This window comes from Plecotus auritus, assembly GCF_963455305.1.
Source record: "Plecotus auritus genome assembly, chromosome: 10".
Lineage (NCBI taxonomy): Eukaryota > Metazoa > Chordata > Mammalia > Chiroptera > Vespertilionidae > Plecotus > Plecotus auritus.
In genome coordinates this window covers 57,269,621-57,292,260 of record NC_137785.1, presented here as the reverse complement: position 1 = coordinate 57,292,260, position 22,640 = coordinate 57,269,621, and the positions used below count along the sequence as shown (strand labels likewise).

The 22,640-nt window shown below is 40.5% G+C and overlaps 2 protein-coding genes across 9 annotated transcripts in view; both read left to right on the top strand.

The window, feature by feature from the left end:
- CHD9 (chromodomain helicase DNA binding protein 9) overlaps window positions 1-7,861 on the top strand; it is a 170,759-nt gene extending 162,898 nt beyond the window's left edge. For all 7 annotated transcript variants that reach the window (XM_080643922.1, XM_080643918.1, XM_080643923.1 and 4 more), the window contains 3 exons: window positions 205-333; window positions 1,847-1,951; window positions 4,339-7,861. In XM_080643922.1, the coding sequence (XP_080500048.1) occupies window positions 205-333; window positions 1,847-1,951; window positions 4,339-5,214 (1,110 nt within the window). In that variant the 3' untranslated portion in view covers window positions 5,215-7,861. The remainder of the gene's footprint in view (window positions 1-204; window positions 334-1,846; window positions 1,952-4,338) is intronic.
- Window positions 7,862-13,411: 5,550 nt separating this feature from the next.
- The window catches only part of RBL2 (RB transcriptional corepressor like 2), a 56,567-nt gene continuing 47,338 nt past the window's right edge, over window positions 13,412-22,640 (top strand). For both annotated transcript variants that reach the window (XM_080643930.1, XM_080643929.1), the window contains exons 1-4: window positions 13,412-13,772; window positions 16,825-16,955; window positions 18,535-18,735; window positions 21,824-21,888. In XM_080643930.1, the coding sequence (XP_080500056.1) occupies window positions 13,518-13,772; window positions 16,825-16,955; window positions 18,535-18,735; window positions 21,824-21,888 (652 nt within the window). In that variant the 5' untranslated portion in view covers window positions 13,412-13,517. The remainder of the gene's footprint in view (window positions 13,773-16,824; window positions 16,956-18,534; window positions 18,736-21,823; window positions 21,889-22,640) is intronic.

Sequence of the window (22,640 nt, the reverse complement as noted above, 5' to 3'; positions counted from 1 at the left end):
GAATATTTAAAGGTTACATATTTTTAGAGTTTAACTAATGGGTAAATTCTCCTATATGAAATATTAAAGATATAACATGGAAGATACGTTATAATAAATGACATATCCTCATTATTACCAGGTTAAATTACTTCAATCAGCTCATTTGCACTGTTTGCACAAGAGAAGATTTTAAGGCTCTTCTTTCTGCGTCTTTTGTTTTAGAGAATGCAGCTCCATGAAGGGAGGCCCAAACAAAAAAGGCATCGCTGCAGAAACCCCAATAAACTAGACGTCAACAGTCTCACTGGGGAAGAACGTGTCCAGCTGATTAACAGAAGAAATGCCAGAAAGGTATTTATATCTTTGCTGTTCTTTTCTGTGGATTCAATATTTAAGAGATCTCTAAAACACTGTTCGTTACGCAGTATTTTCTAACAGGTCTGGAAATGGGTTAAACCTAGCAGCTTTGGGGGGAAAGGCGTGGACTGTAATTTTACATCTTTGGTTAAGCTGTTGAATGAAATAAAGAAGGCACTTTTCCCAGCTGTGCCTGAGCATTGGCACTGCCCAGAACACTGCGTCCAAGGCAGTGGTTCTCCACGGGGGGTCAGCTTTGTCCTCCAGGTACTTGGTGATGTCTGGAGACATTTTTTTTTAATTTCTTTATTGATGAAGGTATTACGTATGTGTCCTTATTCCCCCTTTACCCCCCACCCCCTTGTTGTCTATGTCCATTGATTAGGCTTACATGCATGCATACAAGTCCTTTGGTTGATCTCTCCCCCTTACCCCCACCCTCCCCTGCCTTCCCTGAGGTTTGACGTTCTGATTGATGTTTCTCTGTCTCTGGATCTATTTTTGCTCATCAGTTTATGTTGTTCATTATATTCCACAAATGAGTGAGATCATGTGATATTTCTCTTTCTCTGCCTGACTTACTTCACTTAGCATATGGAGACATTTTTGATAGCCACTCAAGAGTAGTGAGGCGGGTGTTGGGGCGGTAGCAGGGAGAGGGCAGGGGGAGGGGATGCTCTTGACCTCTAGTGGGCAGAGGCTGAGGATGCTGATAAACTGTGTACAGTACATAGGATTGGCTGGAAGGAGCTACAGACCACAATTCCAAAATGTCTATAGTGCAAAGGTGGAGAAACGGTGATGAAATGGGACAACTCTCCACAACCGTGACAGATTTATATATTTATCACTGTGAGTAGTGAGGTATTAGTGAGAACTAAAATTATATACTTCAAGTCCTTAGCACAATACCTGGCATATAATAATAACAATAATAGTAACATATATTTATGTGCCAGAGATCCTATGCTGAAGCACTTAAATTGTATCTTTTTATCTTCATAAAACCCTATGGGAGAAGTGTTATTCCCATTTTATAGATAAGAAAACTGTGGCTCAGAGAGATTTATTGATTAGCTTAGGTTTCCTCTTAACTAGGCTATACTGCCTATTCAGCATAGTAAGTACACAGTAAATGGTAGTTAATTATTTTACTATTCTAGTTACTCTACTTAAAACGTTAATAATTTAAATTTCCTCGTGTTTATACAGGGGTGGGCAGAAGTAGGTAGATAGTTGTGAGTACACAAAACAGTTTATTCCTGTATTATTATTTATTAATTACTGTGTTGTTTTCCATATGAACAGCTGTGATCTTTTGCCTAGCCTGAGTAGTATTTTAATAGTCCTTATGCGTTGTGGTAGTCCCTTTTAATAGAGTAAAGATTGTCGAAGGCTCAAAGAATACATGTTTTAAAGAAATAAACTGTATAAATTCCGAACGAAAGCACTACGTGTCTCCATATGTAATAGTGTTTTACGTGTATAACAGTCCTTTTGTTTACAGGTTGGAGGTGCATTTGCTCCTCCTCTGAAAGATTTGTGTAGATTCCTGAAAGAAAATTCAGAATATGGAGTCGCTCCTGAATGGGGAGATGTTGTTAAACAATCTGTAAGTATCTCATAAACACTAACTCAGGTAGCATTTAAAAAGTTAGATGCCATTTAATTTTATCTCTGAACAATGCCACAAAGAATAATCACAGATGTGGAAAAAGAACTACATAAAAGTCATAATATAGTATTAAATAATTGGGAATATGCTAATAGTTTACCCATAAGTTAGAAAACCATGCAAATATTTAAAAAAAAATTGTACCTTAGAGGCACATCTAATGAGAAGGCCGAGAAAGTTCACAGGCTGTTAAATGGGGTGGTAGTTAATCTCTTGGAATAGCCAGGCCTACCCACGAGGTCAGTGCTGAGTGAATAATGGCTATTATTTCTGGAGGTGTCCGGTGAAAAGTACAGGTTATACAACTGTGTTCAGTATCATTACATTTCCTTTTAGAAAAGGGGGTGGGGAGAATTGTAGAATTTGTATTTATGTACAAAAGAAAAACGGAAGCACACATTTGCAGTGGCTGTCTCTGAACGGTGCAATTGCAGATGGGATGTTCTTTTTCTTGGCATACTTTTGTTGTCTGTTTTCTGCTGTGGAGCCTGCTGCTTATATAAAGAGGACAAATAAGTTGTTCCATTCAAAACAAAATTTAAAAACAATCCTATGAGATGACTTTAAACCACTGTCCAGAACTGAACGGTCACAGATGGTAGCCTCTAGGCCTGTGTGGCTGTGGAGCATTTGAAATATGACTCGTCTGAATTAAAATGTGTTGTAAGAGTGAAACACTGGCTTTGGATTTCCAAGACTTGGTTTAGAAATAAGATATCACAGTGATTTTCACAGATTTCATATTAAACTGATAATATTTTGCTTATATTATGTTAAATAGATTATATTACTAAAACTAATGTCATCTATTTCTATTTTACCTTTTAATGTTGCTACTAGAAAATTTAAAATTGCTTATGTAACTTAAATTATCTTTCTGTTGGACAATGCTGGTCTGGAGGTACTAAACTCCTAAAAAGTCTAGGATTTTTGAGTCCGAGAAAGTCAGGGAGAATAATAAGAAAGTGTAGCTTGTTCTCCATTGTCCTGGACCTCACTCAGTCCCGTCTGCAGGTGCTGCTGCAGTTCTGAGCCAAGGGATTTTTCCCTTGTTGAGTGTCTTTTTCAGTTTTGCTGTGTTCCTTTTCCCAAAGAGATAGTCAAAAGGTTCATATGAAGCATCTCATTTTAACCTTAACCAGCCACTCACTTCCTCTGTCCTTTCCTTATTGTTATTCTAGGTTAGAAGAGGGGCACTTCTGTAGTCTTCCAGAACAGTTCATGATATAAAACATGTAAGGGTGTAGGGAGTAACCCTTAAGAAACAATTTCTTTGGACTTTCCATTTTCTAGAGATATTCTACAAATGCATGTGTCCCCATATGGAGCAAAGCTAGAAGGCTCTCTGCTCTCTTATGATAAAACTAGAGGCCCGGTGCACGAAATTCGTGCATGGGGGGGAGGGGTGTGTCCCTCAGCCCAGCCTGCACCCTCTCCAATCTGGGACCCCTCGAGGGATGTCCGAGGCAGTCGGACATCCCTCTCACAATCCATGATTGCTGGCTCCCAACTGCTTGCCTGCCTGCCTTCCTGATTGCTCCTAACCGCTTCTGCCTGCCAGCCTGATCACCCCCTAACCACTCCTCTGCCAGCCTGATTGCCCCTAACTGCCCTCCCCTGCAGGCCTGGTCACCCCCAACTGCTCTCCCCTGCAGGCCTGGGTCCCTCCCAACTGCCCTTCCCTGCAGGCCCGGTCGCCCCCAACTTCCCTCCTCTGCCGTCCTGGTCACCCCTAACTGCCCTCCCCTGCAGGCTTGATCACCCCCAACTGCCCTCCCTTGCAGGCCAGGTCCCTCCCAACTGCCCTTCCCTGCTGGCCATCTTGTGGCAGCCATCTTGTATCCACATGGGGGCAGCCATCTTGTGTGTTGGAGTGATGGTCAATCTGCATATTACTCTTTTATTAGGATGAGAGGTGGAAGAGCTGTTTCAAACCACTAAAAATAATAAGAAATTAGGGTATCTCTTGCATGATTGATTATGCTATACATACAGAGTTTATTAATAATTATCTATTTTTTAAAATATATGTTATTGATTTTTTACAGAGAGGAAGGGAGAAGGAGAGAGAGTTAGAAACATTGATGAGAGAGAAACATCCATCAGCTGCCTCCTGCACACCCCCTACTGGGGATGTGCCCACAACCGAGGTACATGCCCTTGACCGGAATCGAACCTGGGACCCTTTAGTCCGCAGGCCAATGCTCTATCCACTGAGCCAAACCAGTTAGGGCAATAATTATCTATTTTTAATAGGTTACTTGTATCACAAGATAATAGCTATTGATTTTAATATAGCTGTTATTAATGATTTTCTTTTTCAGGGGTTTCTTCCAGAAAGTATGTACGAACGTATTCTCACTGGCCCTGTTGTGAGAGAGGAAGTAAGCAGGCGAGGGAGACGGCCTAAAAGTGGAATTGCGAAGGCCACAGCCGCGGCGGCGTCTGCCAATGCTACCAGTGTTGCAGGCAGTCCTTTGTTAGCCAATGGATTACTTCCAGGTATGGATCTCACAACTCTCCAGGCCTTACAACAAAACCTACAAAACTTGCAGTCACTGCAAGTAACCGCAGGGCTGATGGGAATGCCTGCCGGCCTTTCTTCTGGAGGAGAAGCTAAAAACGTGGCCGCCATGTTCCCCATGCTGCTGTCAGGAATGCCTGGATTACCAAATCTCTTGGGCATGGGCGGACTCTTGACAAAGCCTGCAGAATCTGGAACAGAAGAGAAAAAGGGAAATGACTGTAAGGAGCTAGAAGGAAAAAAAGAAAGGACAGAAAGCCAAAATTCAGAGAATGGTGGAGAAAACTCTGTGTCAAGTTCTCCTTCAACATCCTCTACTGCTGCATTAAATGCAGCTGCAGCTGCCAACTCCCTAGCTCTTAACCCACTGCTACTATCTAATATACTCTATCCAGGGCTTCTCACTCCAGGCCTTAATCTTCATATTCCAGCTTTGTCCCAGTCCAATACTTTTGATGTACAGAAAAGCAAGAGCAGTGGCTTAGGTTCGTCTAAGTCTGTGGAAGTAAAGGAAGAAGATTCCAGAGTTAGCGATCAGGAAGACAAAGGGGGAACTGAGCCGAGTCCTCTCAATGAAAACAGCACAGATGAGGGTTCAGAGAAAGCCGATGCTTCCTCTGGATCTGACAGTACCTCGTCGTCATCCGAGGACTCAGATTCTAGTAACGAAGACTGATTCCCAGACTATACTTAAATTATGAACTGGTTTTGGATTTTTTTTCCTTTAATTATCATTGTAAATACCCCAGTGTGGAGTGCATCCATAACTTACTGACCGAACATTTCAGTTATTTGTTTAGAAGTGCACACTGCTTTCAGAGACATTTTGCATGTAATATTTCTTAAGGTTCATAAGTTTTTGAACTCGTATGTACTATCAACTACATAAAGGTGTAAAATTACAACAAAAGGCATTATAATTTTGCTGGGGGTTAATTTTATGAAAATTATGCTCAATAAGAGTTGTATATTTAATATATTTGCAGTGAACACAGAATACTTTATGCATATTACTGATTTAATTTGAATATAGTTTTACAGCCTCCTTGACACCTATAATTTACAGATCAAAACTCAGCAATAATTTGGGCAGCTAATGAATGTCATGAAAGCTGTAGAATCTACATCACCATTCATTGCTTTAATTACATGAAAATGCTCTAGTGTTTTGATGCACTGCTGATGTTTCCAATTCAGGTACAAGTGTGTTTGGAAGAAGAAATAAGTTTCCCAATCAGCCAATTTAACTGGCTACCTGTTACCTCAGCTGAGTTAGTTTAGGAAGTTTACATTCGTTTGTAATTCTATACTTGTTTTCAGGGGTTTTTTAAACACATCCTCTATATCATGTTAATCTGGCAAGAAATATGACTTGCTTTTCGCTGAACTTAACTCTGATATTAGTAAAGTCGAGTCATAAAATAATCCTGTGTCATGTGACTTTGGCACCCGCTAGACATACTGAGTTTTAACTTTACGAAGTCTGGCCTCCCATTAGGAATAATTATATCTCAGATGAGTAATGTCTGCTTCCCAGGGTTCTGAAAAGGCAAACTCATGAATGCCACTGAAAAGAACTTTCAGCACAGCATACTTCATGTAAAAGGATTGTTCGTTTGCTTTTATTTGTGTAGATTCCTAGTTGTGTTTTACGTTACGGTGATATTCCAGAATGAACAGAGAACAGCGGTAAAGTGATGTGCAAACAGTCTAAATTCATCTTGAGTTTTTTCTAGGTGTAAGCAGACTAAATGTTGCCCAGAATCAGTGTTGGGTGTTCAGTTTATATTAAATATACTGAGTCGCCCATTTTGAAAATGCACTTTGAATAATCTCAAAAAATATACGAGTTATACCTGTAAACCACAAAATGAAGCCCAAGGCTTCTGATCATTTTCTTAGAGCTCTTTATTTACCATGTAAAATTGGTCGGATATTTGATTTGTGATACAATTTCTCCTTCTAAAGCTGCTATTATTCTGACAAGGTAGAGGTCCAGGTTTATCTGCAAATACATATAAAACAAAGAACTGAATTGGATGTAAAATACCACTTATATCCTAAGGAGAGATAAACGTTAGCATTCTTCTGGTACTTGAATAAGTCAGTGATAAAGTTTGCAAGGGGATACAGTTAGGGTGGAAAACGTACTCCACTTCTCTTTCACAGGAAAAAAAACACAAAACTTTCAGTATGTTTTGATTATAGAAATCTATTGCTTTGTCATGAATGAAGCAATTATATTGGATTTTACAAGACATTTACCAGTAAATTATGTTTCGGTATGTAAAATAACTAGCCCCTTATTAGAGAGACAGTGTTATATGTATTTACAAAAGTTATGTCAGTTCCATTGGGATAGTATTGATTTTTGTATTTTTCCAAAGTAGTACTTTGAATTGCTAGTCCTTTATGCAATGTCTTAGCAATAGTCCCTCTGCTGCCCCTCCAGGAGAAGTGCGCAGGAATTTTTCATCATGAAAACTGTCAGTTATACACTTAGTCTCTTCCCTTGGCAGTATTGCACTTTTGTTTAACCAGAGTTCACCTTTGAGATAGCCAAAGTTTTCAAACACAGTACACTAGGTTGCCGATGGAGTATTTCATCACCATCCAGAGCTCCCTTCCTTCTACTTCTACCCACATGATCTTTATTCCTTTCCCCAATTAAAAAAAGAGAAAAAAGAAAAAGGGGGGGAAAGCCCTAGATCTTGTCACTAAAATCTAATTTATATCAAATTTATGAGATAAAGTATTTTCCTAATTAATGCTCAAGTGAATTTGGTTAACATCTTAGTTATTCCCTTTCTATGTAATAAGGTAATTGCCGTTTTAAAAGTATTAAGGCTGATATTAACTTTAAACATTCTCTTGGGTTTCGAGACACTTCTATTTATTATTGATTGGGGGAAAGTTATCTAGCTATCAGGTTTTTTTAAAAAAAAACACAAAAACATGCAAATATGGTTGTAGAGAGTTAAGGGTTATAAGGAAAAAAATCAGTAGAATTACATGATACTAAAGTTGCATTTGAAAGGATATCCAAGTATGTGTTGGTAGTTACTAAAAGAATTATAGCTGTTATTGCCTTGTATTTATAGTCCTTGTTTCAGGTTTCATGATACAAGTCTTAGTCCAACTTTTCTTTTGGACATTTGCAATATTTACCAGTTGTGTTTTGTGTAGTCTGAATTTGCTTTCTGTAGTTGAGCAAACGTCTTAAAAAGTCATTTGTAATTTATTAAATTACTTTCTATGATGTTCTATAGAGCAAATGGAAGTTTAATTATTTTTTATTAAACATATTCTTTGACTACCCACGATGTCAGCCTCTGTACATGACAAGACTTCTTTTTTTGATTGAATTTTATATAGCTCATTTATCTTCAAAGTTATGAAAGCAACCACAGTCCTAAATCTTTAAAAGGAAAGTATACTTGGGAAGAATTTTTAAAAGGCAGAATTTGGCAATAATTATATCCACAACATTATTATTTCCTTAAGTTTTCTTCCCCGGGACCTTGAAAAATAATCCAGAAGGACTCAGATATACCTAGCCTTGTAAAGGGGTTCATTTGGAAATCAGTAATTATTTTTTATGGAGTATTATGACTCTCAATTCATTGCCATTGTTGGTAGTATTTTTTGTGAAGATGAAAAGACTTGTTTTTCCTAAAGTAAAACAGTGGAGTCTCATGATACACTCATTTAACTTGAACACTTTCAACTATACTCTTTTGCTTAGAAAACCTCTTTTTCTTTTTTCGTACAATATAGCATGTAAATACAAGCCAACTACTTCATCTAGTGCTCACCCAGAAGACCAGTAATCCACTCCGATGCTGGAGGAAGAAGTGGCCGTGTTGGATGTTTTTGAGAGAAGATACACTATACACTTATGTGTTCTGTATTTTGTGAGCTGTAGGAGGGAAAAGAGTGATATTTGACTACAGGTAATCTTCACCTTATACAATAAATTGAGACCTTAATCCCTACATAATTGTAACCAGTACATAAGCTATTTATTTTTAAGTGCAGAAAAACACAAAGAAAAATATTTAAGTCATTCATTAAACCCGCCCTGGGATAAAAATACTGTTGGTATAGATTTTCAGTCTTTTTTATATGTATGTTCTATACATGTAGTGGGCTGATTGGTGCCCTACAAAAATTTATGTCAACGAAAAACCTCAGAACGTGACCTTTGAAAATAGTCTTGAGAGATGTAATTAGTTAAGATGCTATCTTGATAGATTAGGGTGGGCCCTTAATCCAGTGACTGGCATTCTCCTACGAGAAGACACACAGAGACACACAGTGACGAAGGCTGCCAGACAACCCCCAGAGATTGGAGTGATGTGGCTACAAGCCAAGGAACACCAAGGCTTGCCAGCAACCACCAGAAGCTGGGAGAGAGGCGTGGAACGGATCCTCTTTCAGAGCCTCCAGAAGCAGCCACCCTGCCAGCACCTTGATTTTGGACTTGTAGCCTCCATAACTGTGAGAGAATAAGTTTCTGTTTTAAGCCACCAAGTTTGTGGTCATATGTCATGGTAGCCCTAGGAAACTAATACACTTTCATATTAAATCAGTATTACATGGGGCATAATATTTACTCTTCTGCCCTTGATAATACTGACCTATGTCAATGAGTATCCTGCAATGTGATTTTTAATATTAATAATTTAGTATTGGCTCATACTGATGTAGTAACTTATTTAACCATGTACTTAAAAATAGACATTTGGGTTTATATATGCATTTTTTGCATTTATCCCTAATGATTTTCTTAATCCCTAGAAGTGAAAATACTGTGTTTTTAAGAATTTTGTTTTGCCGAGTTTATAATGATGCCGTTAGTAGCAATTTATACTACCATTAGCAGGGTACATTTTGTGAATGTTGATTTACCCCAAATCCTTACCAATACTGTGTATTGTCCTTTGAAATAACATTTGCCAACTTATTAGGCAAAAATAACATCTTGATGAATTTTTAAATTCTTTTTCTTAGTGAAAAGCAAGACATGTGTATTACAGAAAATCTGGGGGAGGGGAAGGGAAGTAGGGAAAGCACAAAGTAAACAACCTCCCCCCGCCCCCCGTAATGCTGTACACTCAGATAATTGTTAACTGTTGGGTCATTTTTCTTTGCAGATACATATTATATATTAATAAGAATGGAGTTATACTGTACATACCATTTTGTAACTTTTTTTTTTTCATTTACTATACCATGATTCTCTTTCCATGTCATTAAAGAATCTTCCAAAACATTTTTAAGGACTTTCTTATTCTAATATATAGATGCAGTATAATTTATTTAGGACCAAATTATTGAGCCCCTAAACACACACACCACAGAGGTTTAAGGTCTCTTGTGATGCATTCATATAGCTCCCTGAATTTCTTTTTTATATTTACACTTGGCTATTACTTGTTCTAGGTCTGCTTTACCCATGGGGTCATAAGCTTTGAAGGCGAGGCCATGCTTGTCTTATTCATGACTGTACACTCAGTGCTGGTCACTGTACTTGACATACAGTCGACACTGACTAAACATTTGTTGAATATTTGGATGGATGGATCGCAGACTTTGGCTGAGTGAGTGAGTGAGTGTGTGATTGCATAATCAGAACCCAAGAACCAAACTTCTTAATGACCAATACTGAGTTTTAATTGATATGTAATTGATATTGTACAACATCCTATATAATCCTATATAATAAAAGCCTAATATGCAAATCAACTGAACGACTGAACGACCTGTGGCTATGACACTCACTGACCGCTCTCAATGTAGGAGCTGCCCCCTGGTGGTCAGTGCACTCCCACGGGGAGCGCAGCTCAGCCAGAAGCCGGGCTCAAGGCCGGCCAGTGCAGCGGTGGTAGCTGGAGCCTCTCCCACCTCCACGGCAGCACTAAGGATGTCCGACTGCAGCTTAGGCCCGCTTGGCCTAAGCCAGTGGTCAGCAAACTCATTAGTCAACAGCGGCAAGCCGCATGTGGCTCGCAAGCTGCAGTTTGCTGACCACTGGCCTAAGCCATCAGTAGGACATCCCCCGAGGGCTCCTGGACTGCAAGAGGGCACAGGCCAGGCTGAGGCTCCCCCGCCGCCCCCCCCCCCCCCGCCCCTGGAGTGCAGAATTTCATGCACCAGGATATATATATATATATATATATATATACCAAATCATTTTGTGTGTGCGTGTGTATAGTGAAACGATTACCATAAGTTTAGTTAACATCCACCACCACACAGAGGTACAAAATTTTTTTGTGATGAGAATTTTTAAGATCTACTCTCTTAGCAACTTTCAGATATACAATACAGCCCTGTTCAGTATAGTCAGTATGCTGTCCATTACATCCCCAGGACATAGAAGTTGAGAAGTTTGTATCTTTTGACCATCTTCCTATTCCTCCCTCCTCCCCCAATCTCCCGCCTCTGGGAACCACCAATGTGTTCTCTGTACCTATGCGTTTGTTGTTTTTTTATTTTTAGATTCCACAAGTGAGATCATACAGTATTTGTCTTTCTCTGTCTGGATTATTTCATGTATATATAATGCACGCAAGGTCGGTCCATCCATGTCACAAATGGCAGGATTTTCATTTATAAGGCTGAGTAATATTCCATTGTGTATGTATATATTTTTATCTATCTGTTGAACACAGGTTTGCATGTCTTTGCTATTGTAAATAATGGCACCATGAACATACAGGTGCAGACATTTTTTCAAGATAGTGATTTTGTTTCCTCCAGATAAGTACCCAGGAGTGGAATTGCTGGATCATATGAAAACTTGTGTTACCCAAAAAACATGCACGTGCAAGTTAGTAGCAGCTTTGCTCATCATCTCCAAAGGAAATAACCTGGATGTTTTCAGCTGGTGAATGGATAAATAAATGTTGGGACATACATGCAATAGATGAGACTTAGCAATAAAAAGGAACAAATGACTGGCACATACAACAACACGGGTGAATCTGAAAGGCATTACGCTAAATTGAGAGAAGCCCAATCAAGGTTACATAATGTGTGATTACATTTATATGACATTTTGGAAAATAGGCAACTATGAGACAGAAAACTGACCAGTGGTTGCCCGGGGCTGTGTGAGGAGGGATCACTACACAGGGGTACCAGGAAAACTTTGAGTGATGGAAATGGTTAGTGTCTTGATTATGGTGGACATGACTATTTTTCACAATTCATAGAACTGTATACTTGAAAGTGAATTTTACTACATGCAAATTATACCTCAATGAATCTGACATAAAAGAATAAACAGGAGGATACCTAAAAATTAATTTGCACATTTTTTTCTTTAATTTTTTTTTTAATCCTCACCCAAGGGTATGCTTTTATTAATTAAGGGAGAAAGAGAGAGACTGCCTAGATGTGTGCACTAACCAGGAATTGAACCCTCAGCCTTTTGGTGTATGGATTGATGCTCTAACCCAGTGGTCAGCAAACTCAGTAGTCAACAGAGTGGCAAACCGCGGCTCGTGAGCTGCAGTTTGCCAACCATTGCAGCCAACTGAGCCACCCAGCCAGGGCAGTACATACATTTTTGATGACAGGAAATATGAAAGATTCAAGAACGGACTTTCAAGCACAAAACATTAAGATAAAATTTTGTTGGTATAGTAGGATGGGAATATTAGGTAAAGGAGAAATAGGGATGATATAAAATGTCTAATAGTTAAAAGTTTTGTAAATGTACTTTTAAAATGGATGAGAGTAGCAAATTACTATAGTATATAGAGTCCATTGGCTTTGAAAATATTGGTATTAACAAGCAAAGCATATTTTTATAAAACATATTTGATGGTTTATTACCATAAATTTTATTTCAATTACATTCAACTTTACTAAAAATGGTAAACAAATGTTGCCTCTAAACAAATCAAGTTTTTGTTTCTAGTAAAACTGTGTTGCTGGTGTCCAAAATAAGCAATATCATTTTTCTAAAATTTAGTATCCCCAGCCTAAATATAAGGAAACTACTAGAATTTCTTATGAACTTACAAATACTTATAAAGTAATTGTGTTTGACCTCTGTTCTTGCCCTTGATCACCTTATCTCAACACTGAGAAAGAAAATCCAGAAATTGTCCCTGAGCGCCCTATTATCTTTTCCCAGATTCTCCTTTCCGCTGCCAGGCATCCTCACCTCTGTCCCCTGCTCCTGCTAATGTTCCCTGAAACTCGGGTTTTTGCCCCAGAATTTCTTTTCCTCAGTTCACATTGCTTTCAGGCTCCTCGTACACTATACTCTTTTATAAACCAAAGCGGATTGGAAATAAATTGATTCAAGCCTATAGATAGGAAAAGAGAAAGCAAAATAAAAAGTAAGGAATAAAGTTAATTGGGTGACTGAGGGTAGTACAAATATGTCACAGTGAACATATATTGGCCCTATGGGGGCAGGGGAAGGAATTACTGCTTTGTAAAAATCCAATAATTACTTAAAAGGCTCAAATAAAATGTAAACTTAGGAAAAAGCTAGAAATTAGGAGCGAGGCTGAAAATGAACTCTGGCAGACAGGCCCTTGCTATTCTTACTTTTTAAATAAGGACACCGCGCTGTTAAGTCTTGTTTCTGGGAACAGCTTGGATATGAAACCTTCACATGTCAATGTTCCTTGGATGTTTTCTTTTCGAGAGCGCCCTGCTGTATGGTCTCGCGATGGGGATGTACCTACAATGTAGAGAAGCCGCTTTTATTTCAGCCCAGGTGAGACTGAGCGAATTGATTATTTTGAAATGCTTTTTGACCCGCGTGGGCCTCCGGCCCGGACTACATTTCCCTGCAGGCCCTCCTCAGAACTACGGGTGCCTACGTGAGGTCACGTGCCGTCAGCGGCGACGCAGCCGCCGTATAAGCGGCGGACGGGCGGGCGCTTCGCGGTTTGAATGGCTGTGGGCCCGGGCCTGCAGCTCACCTGAGGACTGGCCGCCCAAGGGTGCGCCATGCCATCTGGAAGCGACCAGTCGCCGCAGCCCCCGCCACCCGCTCCGGCGGCGGCAGGCTCCGAGGAAGAGGAGGAGGAAGAGGAGGAGGAGGACGACGGGGAGGCGGAGGACTCCGCGCAGCCGACCCGGACGCCGACTCCGCAGACCCAGCAGCGGTTCGATGAGCTGTGCTGCCGCCTCAACATGGACGAAGCGGCGCGGGCAGAGGCCTGGGACAGCTACCGGAGCATGAGCGAGAGCTACACGCTGGAGGTGCGCCCCGGGGGAGGGCGCGGCGAGGTCTTTCCGGGCCTAGTGGTCACGCCCGCCGCGGGGAGGGGACCTTTCTGCCCCCTCCTGGGTCGGGCACCCCGCAGGGACCCCCTGACAGGCTCCGGGGTGGGAACCCCCGCTGCGCGCATTAGACCTGGAAACCTGGCTTTTGAAAAGCTATTAGCGGCTCCGAAGGCGAACCCCGACTTGCTGCTTTTCCCTTTGGGGTTCCGAATGGGGAACACCTGTTGCCCTAATGCAGCCCCGCGAGGCCGAGGTCGCGCAGGGGTCATGATTACAAATTGACAACCACCTGGACGGCAGAAGGAACAGGTGCGGTTGTGGAGACCGCACGGAGAAGGGGAGGGACTTGCCCCTGTGGGCGCCGCGATTCGCCCGATGTTGGGGTTTCTGGTCTCCTCCTTCAGTTCCTTTTCTGCGGAACCAGATCGCCTCTGTCCAGGCATTGCACCTGTCTGAGTCAGCGCGTTAGGTGTCGGGCTGTGTTCACGTACGTGGGAACGAGGGGAGTTCCGCCAGCCGCAGTGAAATGAAACGGGCTTCCCGCCCGCCTGGATATGGACACACGCCGGGCCCCCGCCCCCTTTGACACTTGGAAGGCAGGGCCTCGACGACCTTGAACCCCTTTTGGCCACCGCCCCCCCCCCCCCCCCCGACATTGCACTGGGCTCTTACTGTCCCTGTGATTTAGGCTTGTTGTTGTGCCCCTTCCTTCGGACGGGGCCTGCGGATGAGAAAAATGCTCTTTGTAGCCAGTGAGGCTCGACGCTTGCAAGCCCCGCCCCTTTGTGGGCCAATGGGAAGTGACGCGGAAGTGCGGGTTGTTTATCAGCTGTTTCCTCGCCCGGTTGTGCAGCCTTCAAACAGGAAGCCACGTGATTTTCACAAGTTGTTTTACAGGTTTTGGAAAGAGTAAGGCAGGTAGGCCCTGGATGGGAAAGCCTGTCCAGGTGTTTGAGTACACCTAGGGTATTTTTGGGTACGTGCAACTAAGGTGGTTTTTGTAGTTGTTTTTGCATTGACAGGATTTTAATTCCTTTTTTTCCTCCCCATTTTTATATGTACAGGAAGAAAGAAAAGCTAGTAGTATAGTGGCTTTAGTATTTGTCAGGCCTAGGAGATTTTGGACAATTTACTTAACCACTCCAAAATCAGTTTTGTGATATGTACAATTGAGATAATGGTATCTAAGTCACAGAGCTGTTCTGGAGGTTCGATAAGGTAGGAATATGTCGTTTCTGGCACATACAGCACTCGCAGGGACAGTGCTGTAAAGTCGACGAAGATACTTAGGTGATCTGGCTGAACAGGCCATGTTCCTGTTTATTGCCCAGTGGTTCCTGGGGTCAGGCAAAGAGGATTCTTCTTGGTGCTGAGCATAAGTGCCTCCAAATAAGCTCTTATTTTACCCTCTTGAGAATCCTGTAAATTATATAGAACAAGCGTTATCACCATGCAATTGGGGTCTTTCAATTCATAGAGGCGAAGTCCAGTGTTATACAAGCAAGTGACAAAAAATAGATGGTTAGTAAGTTATTTTTGAAAATGAGTGATTACTTAATTTTTTTATGACTTTAGTCTCAGGGTCTTAGCTCAGCGTAGCCAATAAATTAATATTTATTGATGTATTAAATATTTTTTGACCATCTATTCTTTGCTAGGCACTATTGTAGGTGCTGGGAATAGACCGGGGTACAAAACTTAAAACACCCCTGGTTTGTGGAGCTTGTAGCCAGGTATGCTACCAGGTATAAGAGATGTAATACTTAATACAGAATACTGGCTACAGAGTTTTATCTTTTGATTTCTTGTATTTTTCTGTACTTCATACTTGTAGCTCATTCCATTCTCACAGATAAGAAAATGGAGCCTCTGTGATGGTTAAGTAATTTGCCCAAGGTGTTCTTCTCCCATGTTGGGCCTCCCAAGGCACAGGTCCTGACAGAGCCAGATGGAATCTGCGTGGCCTTTTATGCCCTTGAAAGTTACATAGTATCACTTTGACCTGTGCTGTTGGTTGAGCCAGTTCACAGTGAGGGAACACAGATCCCTCCTCTCAGTGGAAGAATGCCATTATAAGAAGAGCACATGGCCCTGGCCAGTTTTCCCAGTGGTTAGAGCGTTGGCCCATGCCCCAAAGGGTCATGGGTTTGATTCCCAGTCAGGGGCACGTACCTTGGTTGCAGACTCGATCTACATCCTGGTCTGGTGGGAACCAGAGGCAACCAATTGATGTGTGTCTCTCATATGGATGTTCCCCCCCCGCCCCCCCATTCTCTCTAAGAAAGTCGATGGGAAAAATATCCTCAGGTGAGGATAAAAACAAAGACGAGCACATAGACAGGGCCATCACTGAAAGTACTCACAAACACAGAAATATAAATATCACTTTGAGTTTAAACATAAGAATTTTTATATTGAGCCCTAACCAGTTTGGCTCAGTGGATAGAGCATTGGCCTGCGGACTGAAGGGTCCCAGGTTCAGATTCTGGTCAAGGGCATGTACCTCGGTTGTGGGCACATCCCCAGTAGGGGGTGTGCAGGAGGCAGCTGATCAGTGTTTCTCTCTCATCGATGTTTCTAACTCTCTATCCCTCTCCCTTCCTCTATGTAAAAAAATCAATAAAATATATTTTTTTAAAAAAAGAATTTTTATATTGAAATATATATATACACTAGTAGCCCTGCGCATGAATCAGTGTGCCAGTAGCTCGCTGCCCCGCCCTCCTGTAGCTCCTTCCATCCCCCTCCCCCCATAGCTTGCTGCCCTGCCCCCTCCTGTAGCTCTTGCCTCTGGCTTGTAGCCAATAGCTCGCTGCCGCCCTCCTGTAGCTCCTTCCGTCCCCCTCCCCCCCATAGCTTGCTGCCCTGCCCCCCTCCTGTAGCTCTCCGCCACCCCACCCTCCTGCTGATCCGTGATCCTATCGTTATGCGGTCTGTCATTACACTTCATGGCAAAACGACCATTTGCATATTACATCTTTATTATATAGGATAACTCATTAAGTAACAATTTTCATTTGTTTTCTAGGGAAATGATCTTCATTGGTTAGCATGTGCCTTATATGTGGCTTGCAGAAAATCTGTGCCGACTGTAAGCAAAGGGACAGCTGAAGGAAACTATGTGTCTTTAACTAGACTCCTGCGATGTTCAGAGCAGAGGTAACTATGCTTGAATTTGAAAATAGTGTGACTAATACAGCAGGCACTTGTAGGAAGAGTTTACTGTTAGGAGGTGATCTCATCATTCTGTAATATTGAAGAATTCTAAATAAGGACATTGAGAAACCTTTGGAAATACTCTAGATTGAAAAGTTAAATAAAATATTACATGCTATTACACTTCAAACTACATGCCCAGGACTTGTGTAGTAATATATATGGGATGTGTAAATCTTTCTAAGTTTCCTATTTGGTATATAAGCAGCACTATTATAATCAGTTATAAAAAGGGTCAGATAATGCTTTCAAGAAGAGGCAGAAATGCTTTTCCTATTGGTTGTGTAATTGAATTATTACATTTATTATTTGTGCCTTGTGGGTGAATTTTTTTCTATGGCTTATTGAAGATTGGTGGGAAAAGGATGTTTGGCATTTTGGAAGGTAAATACTCCTTGTCATAATTTACGGACCTAGTGATTTTTAAAAAATCACTATTAAAATAATTATCAAGAAATGTAATATTTAGCTGTAGTCTATTTATTGACTTTGAACTAACTCCATTCTGAGTAATGTTTAGGCCTAAGAACAAGAGGCAGTGCATAAAGAGCTGGAGTCAAAGTAAAAAGCAAACAAAAAAACCAAGCATCTCATACTCATTAGATTAGAGAAATTTGAAGTCTGATAATAACAATATTGGTCATTATGTAGGGAAAGAGAAACTCTATATTACTGGTGTGCATTGCTGAGAGAATAAATTGACCACTTCAGTGGGAAATTTGGCACATTTCTGGTAAAGTTGAAAATGCACATTTCTCTGACTCAATTCTACTTCTCAGGTAGTTGGTAAAGAAATTCTTATGTACAAGAACGTGTTCATTACAGTATTTTTGGTTATAATAAAAGTTAGGAACCTCAATTTCAATTGGTTGGGGAATGCAAAAATTCATGGTAGTTCATGTGAAAGGAATACGTCTAGCAATTAAAATGAATGAATTAGATCTACATGTATCAACATTAACTCGGCAACATTATTGAATGAAAAAGCAAGTTGCAAAATGCTACTTATTATATAAAATTATAATGACTCATACAAAAGATATTGCTTACTATTTATGGATACAAGTAAATCCATATAGTAACTCCAGTAAGTAGTGGATGGGAAAGATTCAGAGTAACTTTAGAATGGTGTTTAGGGAGAGAAGAGTGGGGAATGAGATTGAGGGAGAGTACACATGGGAACTTGGCTGTTTCTATAGAACAAGCAGACATGGCAGAATTTATTCACTGTGTTAATATTTGTGAAATCTGGCAGTCGGATACATGAATGTTGGTTGCGTTACTCTGGTTAGTTATTTGTTTTTTTAATCAATTTTGTAAATAAAACCTAGGGTGCTGTGAGAATAAAAGTTGATTCGGAAGATCAGGAAATCATTCTGTAGGAGATTAAGCTAATCAGAGACAGGAGTTTTTATTTTACTGTCTAAACGTACTATAATTCAGTGAGTTAATTTTGATTTACTTTTAATTGCATTTGTATACTTGGGTTAATTTAGAAAATATCTTTTATTTTTAATATTAGCTTAATTGAATTTTTTAACAAGATGAAGAAATGGGAAGAGATGGCAAATCTACCCCAAGATTTCAGAGAACGGACTGAGAGACTAGAAAGAAACTTCACCGTTTCTGCTGTAATTTTTAAGAAATATGAGCCCATTTTTCAGGACATTTTTAAATATCCTCAGGAGGAGCAGCCTCGTCAACAAAGAGGAAGAAAGCAGCGGTATGGTTTTCTCTCTGCTGGCTAGGGATGTACGTGTGTCTGTCTGCCATGGCTCTGATCCCTTGAGTTTTTGTCCTGCAGTTTATTTTGCTTAGTCTTAAAAAACAAATGTGATTTCATAAAGAACATTTTTCTCTTACAGCTTTCTTTGAATAATAATTGCTTGCTTTTCATTACATGTTAACCTTGAACAGTTTGGCTTCTTTCTTATTACAAAATGTATGAAACCCCTTTTCATACATTTTCATAAACTTTTCACTTTTCATTTAAGCAACCAAATGTGCGAAAGTCAGAACACAGATATTTTCACCAAAATATTTAACTTGGGTGTAGAATTTGACCACTTGATTTTCTATTACTGACAATATTTACTATGTCATTTTCTCTATTATAATATATACCGACAATTCCTGTTATTTTACTTTTATGTCAAATTGAGTACTAAATAATCCCCATGAAGTGGCTTCTCTGTGCATTTTGATATTTACAACCAATCAAGAGTCCAGAAGTTGGATTGGGGGCATCAGTGGGAGCAGAAACTTACGAACTCGTGCTTTCTGATCATGTCTGAAAGCCTACAAACTTAACTTTGACCCAGTATTTTTCACGTTTCCGGATAGATAAGCACAATTATGGGATGCAAATCCTCTACCTTTACCACAAAAGTTTTTTTATAAAGTAGAAATGGAAATTTGTTCCTAAAATGGAACTAGAAAAATGCTGACAAGAAAAGTAGGGGAAAGGAGTTGATGTAAGTGAATGAATAGTGTTTGCTTCTCTTCTGACATAAAAATTTTCCCAAATTGTGAAGGATGTTTGCAATAGTAAGTAGCTTTTAAAAACAGAACAAGCTGTACATTTTTATAGTTGACCCCACTGATATGGAAGCAGCTCACCTGGTTTCCTTGGAGTTTTTTTAGGGAACTGACTGTTTACAATTAAGTATTCTGAAGTTTGGATAGAGATCTGTCCTGAGTCTGAGCAACGCTGATGTGATCATTTACAGAAAGATACAGATTATTTTCTTTCTTTGCAATGTTGTAGAAAATTATTTCAGATTGTACTTTCTTTGATGTTTATTAGGGTATATATACCAACTAATCCTAAAAAAATTGTAAGACACTTTATTTAAAAATTTTACATATATATTTACCCTGTATACTTTTTATTAGTACTTTTGGCTAATAGTAATAATAATGTATACCATTTAGTGAGTATTATGGGATAGGGACTCTTCTAAGCCTTAAACGTACATTATTTTAATTAATTCCTATGACGCGTTTATGAGGTTGATACTATTGGTATAGGTGGGGGAATAAGCCCTTGAGGGGTTACGTAATTTGGCCAAGGTCACACAGTGAGGAAATGTGGGGCTGTTACTGCAACTCACATAGTCTGCCTGTAGAGCCCCTGTTGTAACTGACTCTACAATGTGTATCACACACACCAGCCTTTGGAAGTTTGCCACTGAGTATTAAGAATTTACTGTGTAAAGTGCTTTGTGAGGTGTATCGTAGGACACAAGTATTTAAAAACAAATCCAGTCACTGTCTTTTGAGAGCTTACTGCATAGTGGGGAGAGGAGGTGTACGGAAATGCAAAAGGCAGTAGATGGATAGGACTTCTGAGGCACAGATAAACCGCTGGGTACGGGCCGGTCAGGGAAGGTTCCGTGGACTAAGGAGAAACAGGTCTCCAATAGTGGGTAGGATTTCGGTAGGTGAATTCGGAAACAAAATAGTCCCCTCCTTATCCGAAGTTTCCCTTTCCTTGGTTTCAGTTACCTACAGTCAACTGTGGTCTGAAAATATTAAAATTTCTAGGAAATTCCAGAAATAAATAATTCCTTAGTTGTAAACTGTGCCATTTTGAGTAGCATGATGAAATCACCTCTGTCCCAGGGATGTGAGTCATCCCTGTGGCTAGCTTATCCATGCTGTTGACACTCCCCACCCTGCCTAGTTGCAGTCTCTGGTTATCAGATGACTGACTTGGTATCACCTTCACCCTATTTTACATAATAATGGCCCCAAAGGGCTAGGTTAGCGATGCAGGCAATTCAGATATGCCAAAGAGAAGCCTTAAGAAATGCTTCCATTAAGTGAAAAGGTATGTATGTATATGTAGGAAAAGCATAGTATATGTAGGATTCTGTCTGTGACAGGTTCAAGACTCCCCGGAGGTCTTGCAGGAACCCTGTGCGGATCGGGGGACCACTGCAGTGAGGATCAAGCCGTCTAAGCGGCGTGCTCTCGGGGCCTCACCTTATAGAGCCAGTTTTTAGAGTGCCTTGCGTGTTAAGCTAAAAAGTTCAGCTTTTCTCTTGGCAGCCATCAAAACTTGGTAGTTTATCACCTGCCTGTGGTCAGGAAGCTGCTTTTTAAGGCAGGGCACTGGCATTTAGTCCTTGCTGGGGCTGGTGAATCAAGTCCGGAGTGAGTGCAGGAGCTAAGCCTCAGACTCGCAGTTCTTCTCATCAGAGCACTTTGTAAGAATGCGTTTATTGGAACGTGGAGGCCACAGATGTCTTATCTACACCTTAGCAGGGTTTTAGCAGGAAAGCCAAGCTCAAAACAGGTCTGAACCTCCAAGCAGACAGCTTGGCAAAATACAACAGATAACCCTTAATAACAGAAGTACAAGGAGTGATAGGAAGCCCAGAATTCCCACTAAGAAGTCCCATTGTGACTTGATACAATCGGGAATGTTTTTAGCGGCGGAGGGCTTACGTTTCATCAGCCATGGTAGAGGGACAACATTGGGGGTATCTGACTGCATCCGTGGGTCTAGGGCAGCATTAGCCTTGCTGGTGAAGCTGAGAGAGCTGCTGTTCCTCATGGTCCTCTGCCCTGCCTTCTTCACTCCAGGAGCTTTGTGGTGGTTCAGGACCTTCTTTCCGAGCTGCTCTTCCCTGGCTCCCAGCTCATCCTCACCAGTGTGGGTTGGAGTAGAACTTCTCACACATTTTCCCTGTGAAGCGAGTCTGTCTCACATCGTCTCACCGGGGTTTTGTTTCTCACCTAAGTTACAGTCATTTGTGGTGTCCCGTGAATTTTTCTGTTATCTTCTGATTTCTTTCTCCCCACAGGCGTCAGCCCTGTACCGTGTCTGAAATTTTCCATTTTTGTTGGGTGCTTTTTATATATGCAAAAGGTAAGAAAAGTAATGTTTATTTAGATACTAGTTTATTTAAATGTTTGGGTACTACTTTTGTCAACCTATAATGTGTATCAGGAAAAGATTCTCGCTGAAAAATTTCTCAGTGGTTTTATTCACAGGTTCTTTTTTTAAGTATTGCCTTTTCATAAAAGTCTTGGATTTCTTATAAGATCCCAAACTTCTCTTATTCAATGGAAAAGTTTAAAGTTTTAAGAACAGTGTCTTTTCTATCCAAACCTATTCTTCTGAATTATGGACTGAAAACACATTAGTGTGTCTCTGCCTTTTTCATGAGACTAGTCTTATTTAGTTGAGTGGGACTGAGTATCCTCAGTAGTTCAGATTGCTTTCTGCCTCTTGTTCAGGTAAATATGCCTGACCAGTACCTTCAGATACAATGTATTTCCTCTCCCTTTTTCTCATCTTACTTATCCTAGCCAAGGTCTGCATTCCGTAAAAAGAGGTTTGCTTTGGTTTGTCCTGTCTGTGTTCTCTGTAGAAATGGTTCTTATTAAACTAAAGAAGAAAAGGAAATAGTTACATAAGTCACATACTTTTTTTCTGGGCTCTATCGAATGCCTTTGCCATGAAGATAGCCCCATAAAATGCAAAGTTAAAATAAAAATCAGAGCTGCAAGGAGTTTCATAAATAAAAGAGATTCTCATTATTAGATTAACTAACCCAACTTATATTTACTTTCAAGATTAGGTAAGTGAGCCCCAGAAACACAGCTGGGATTTGAACC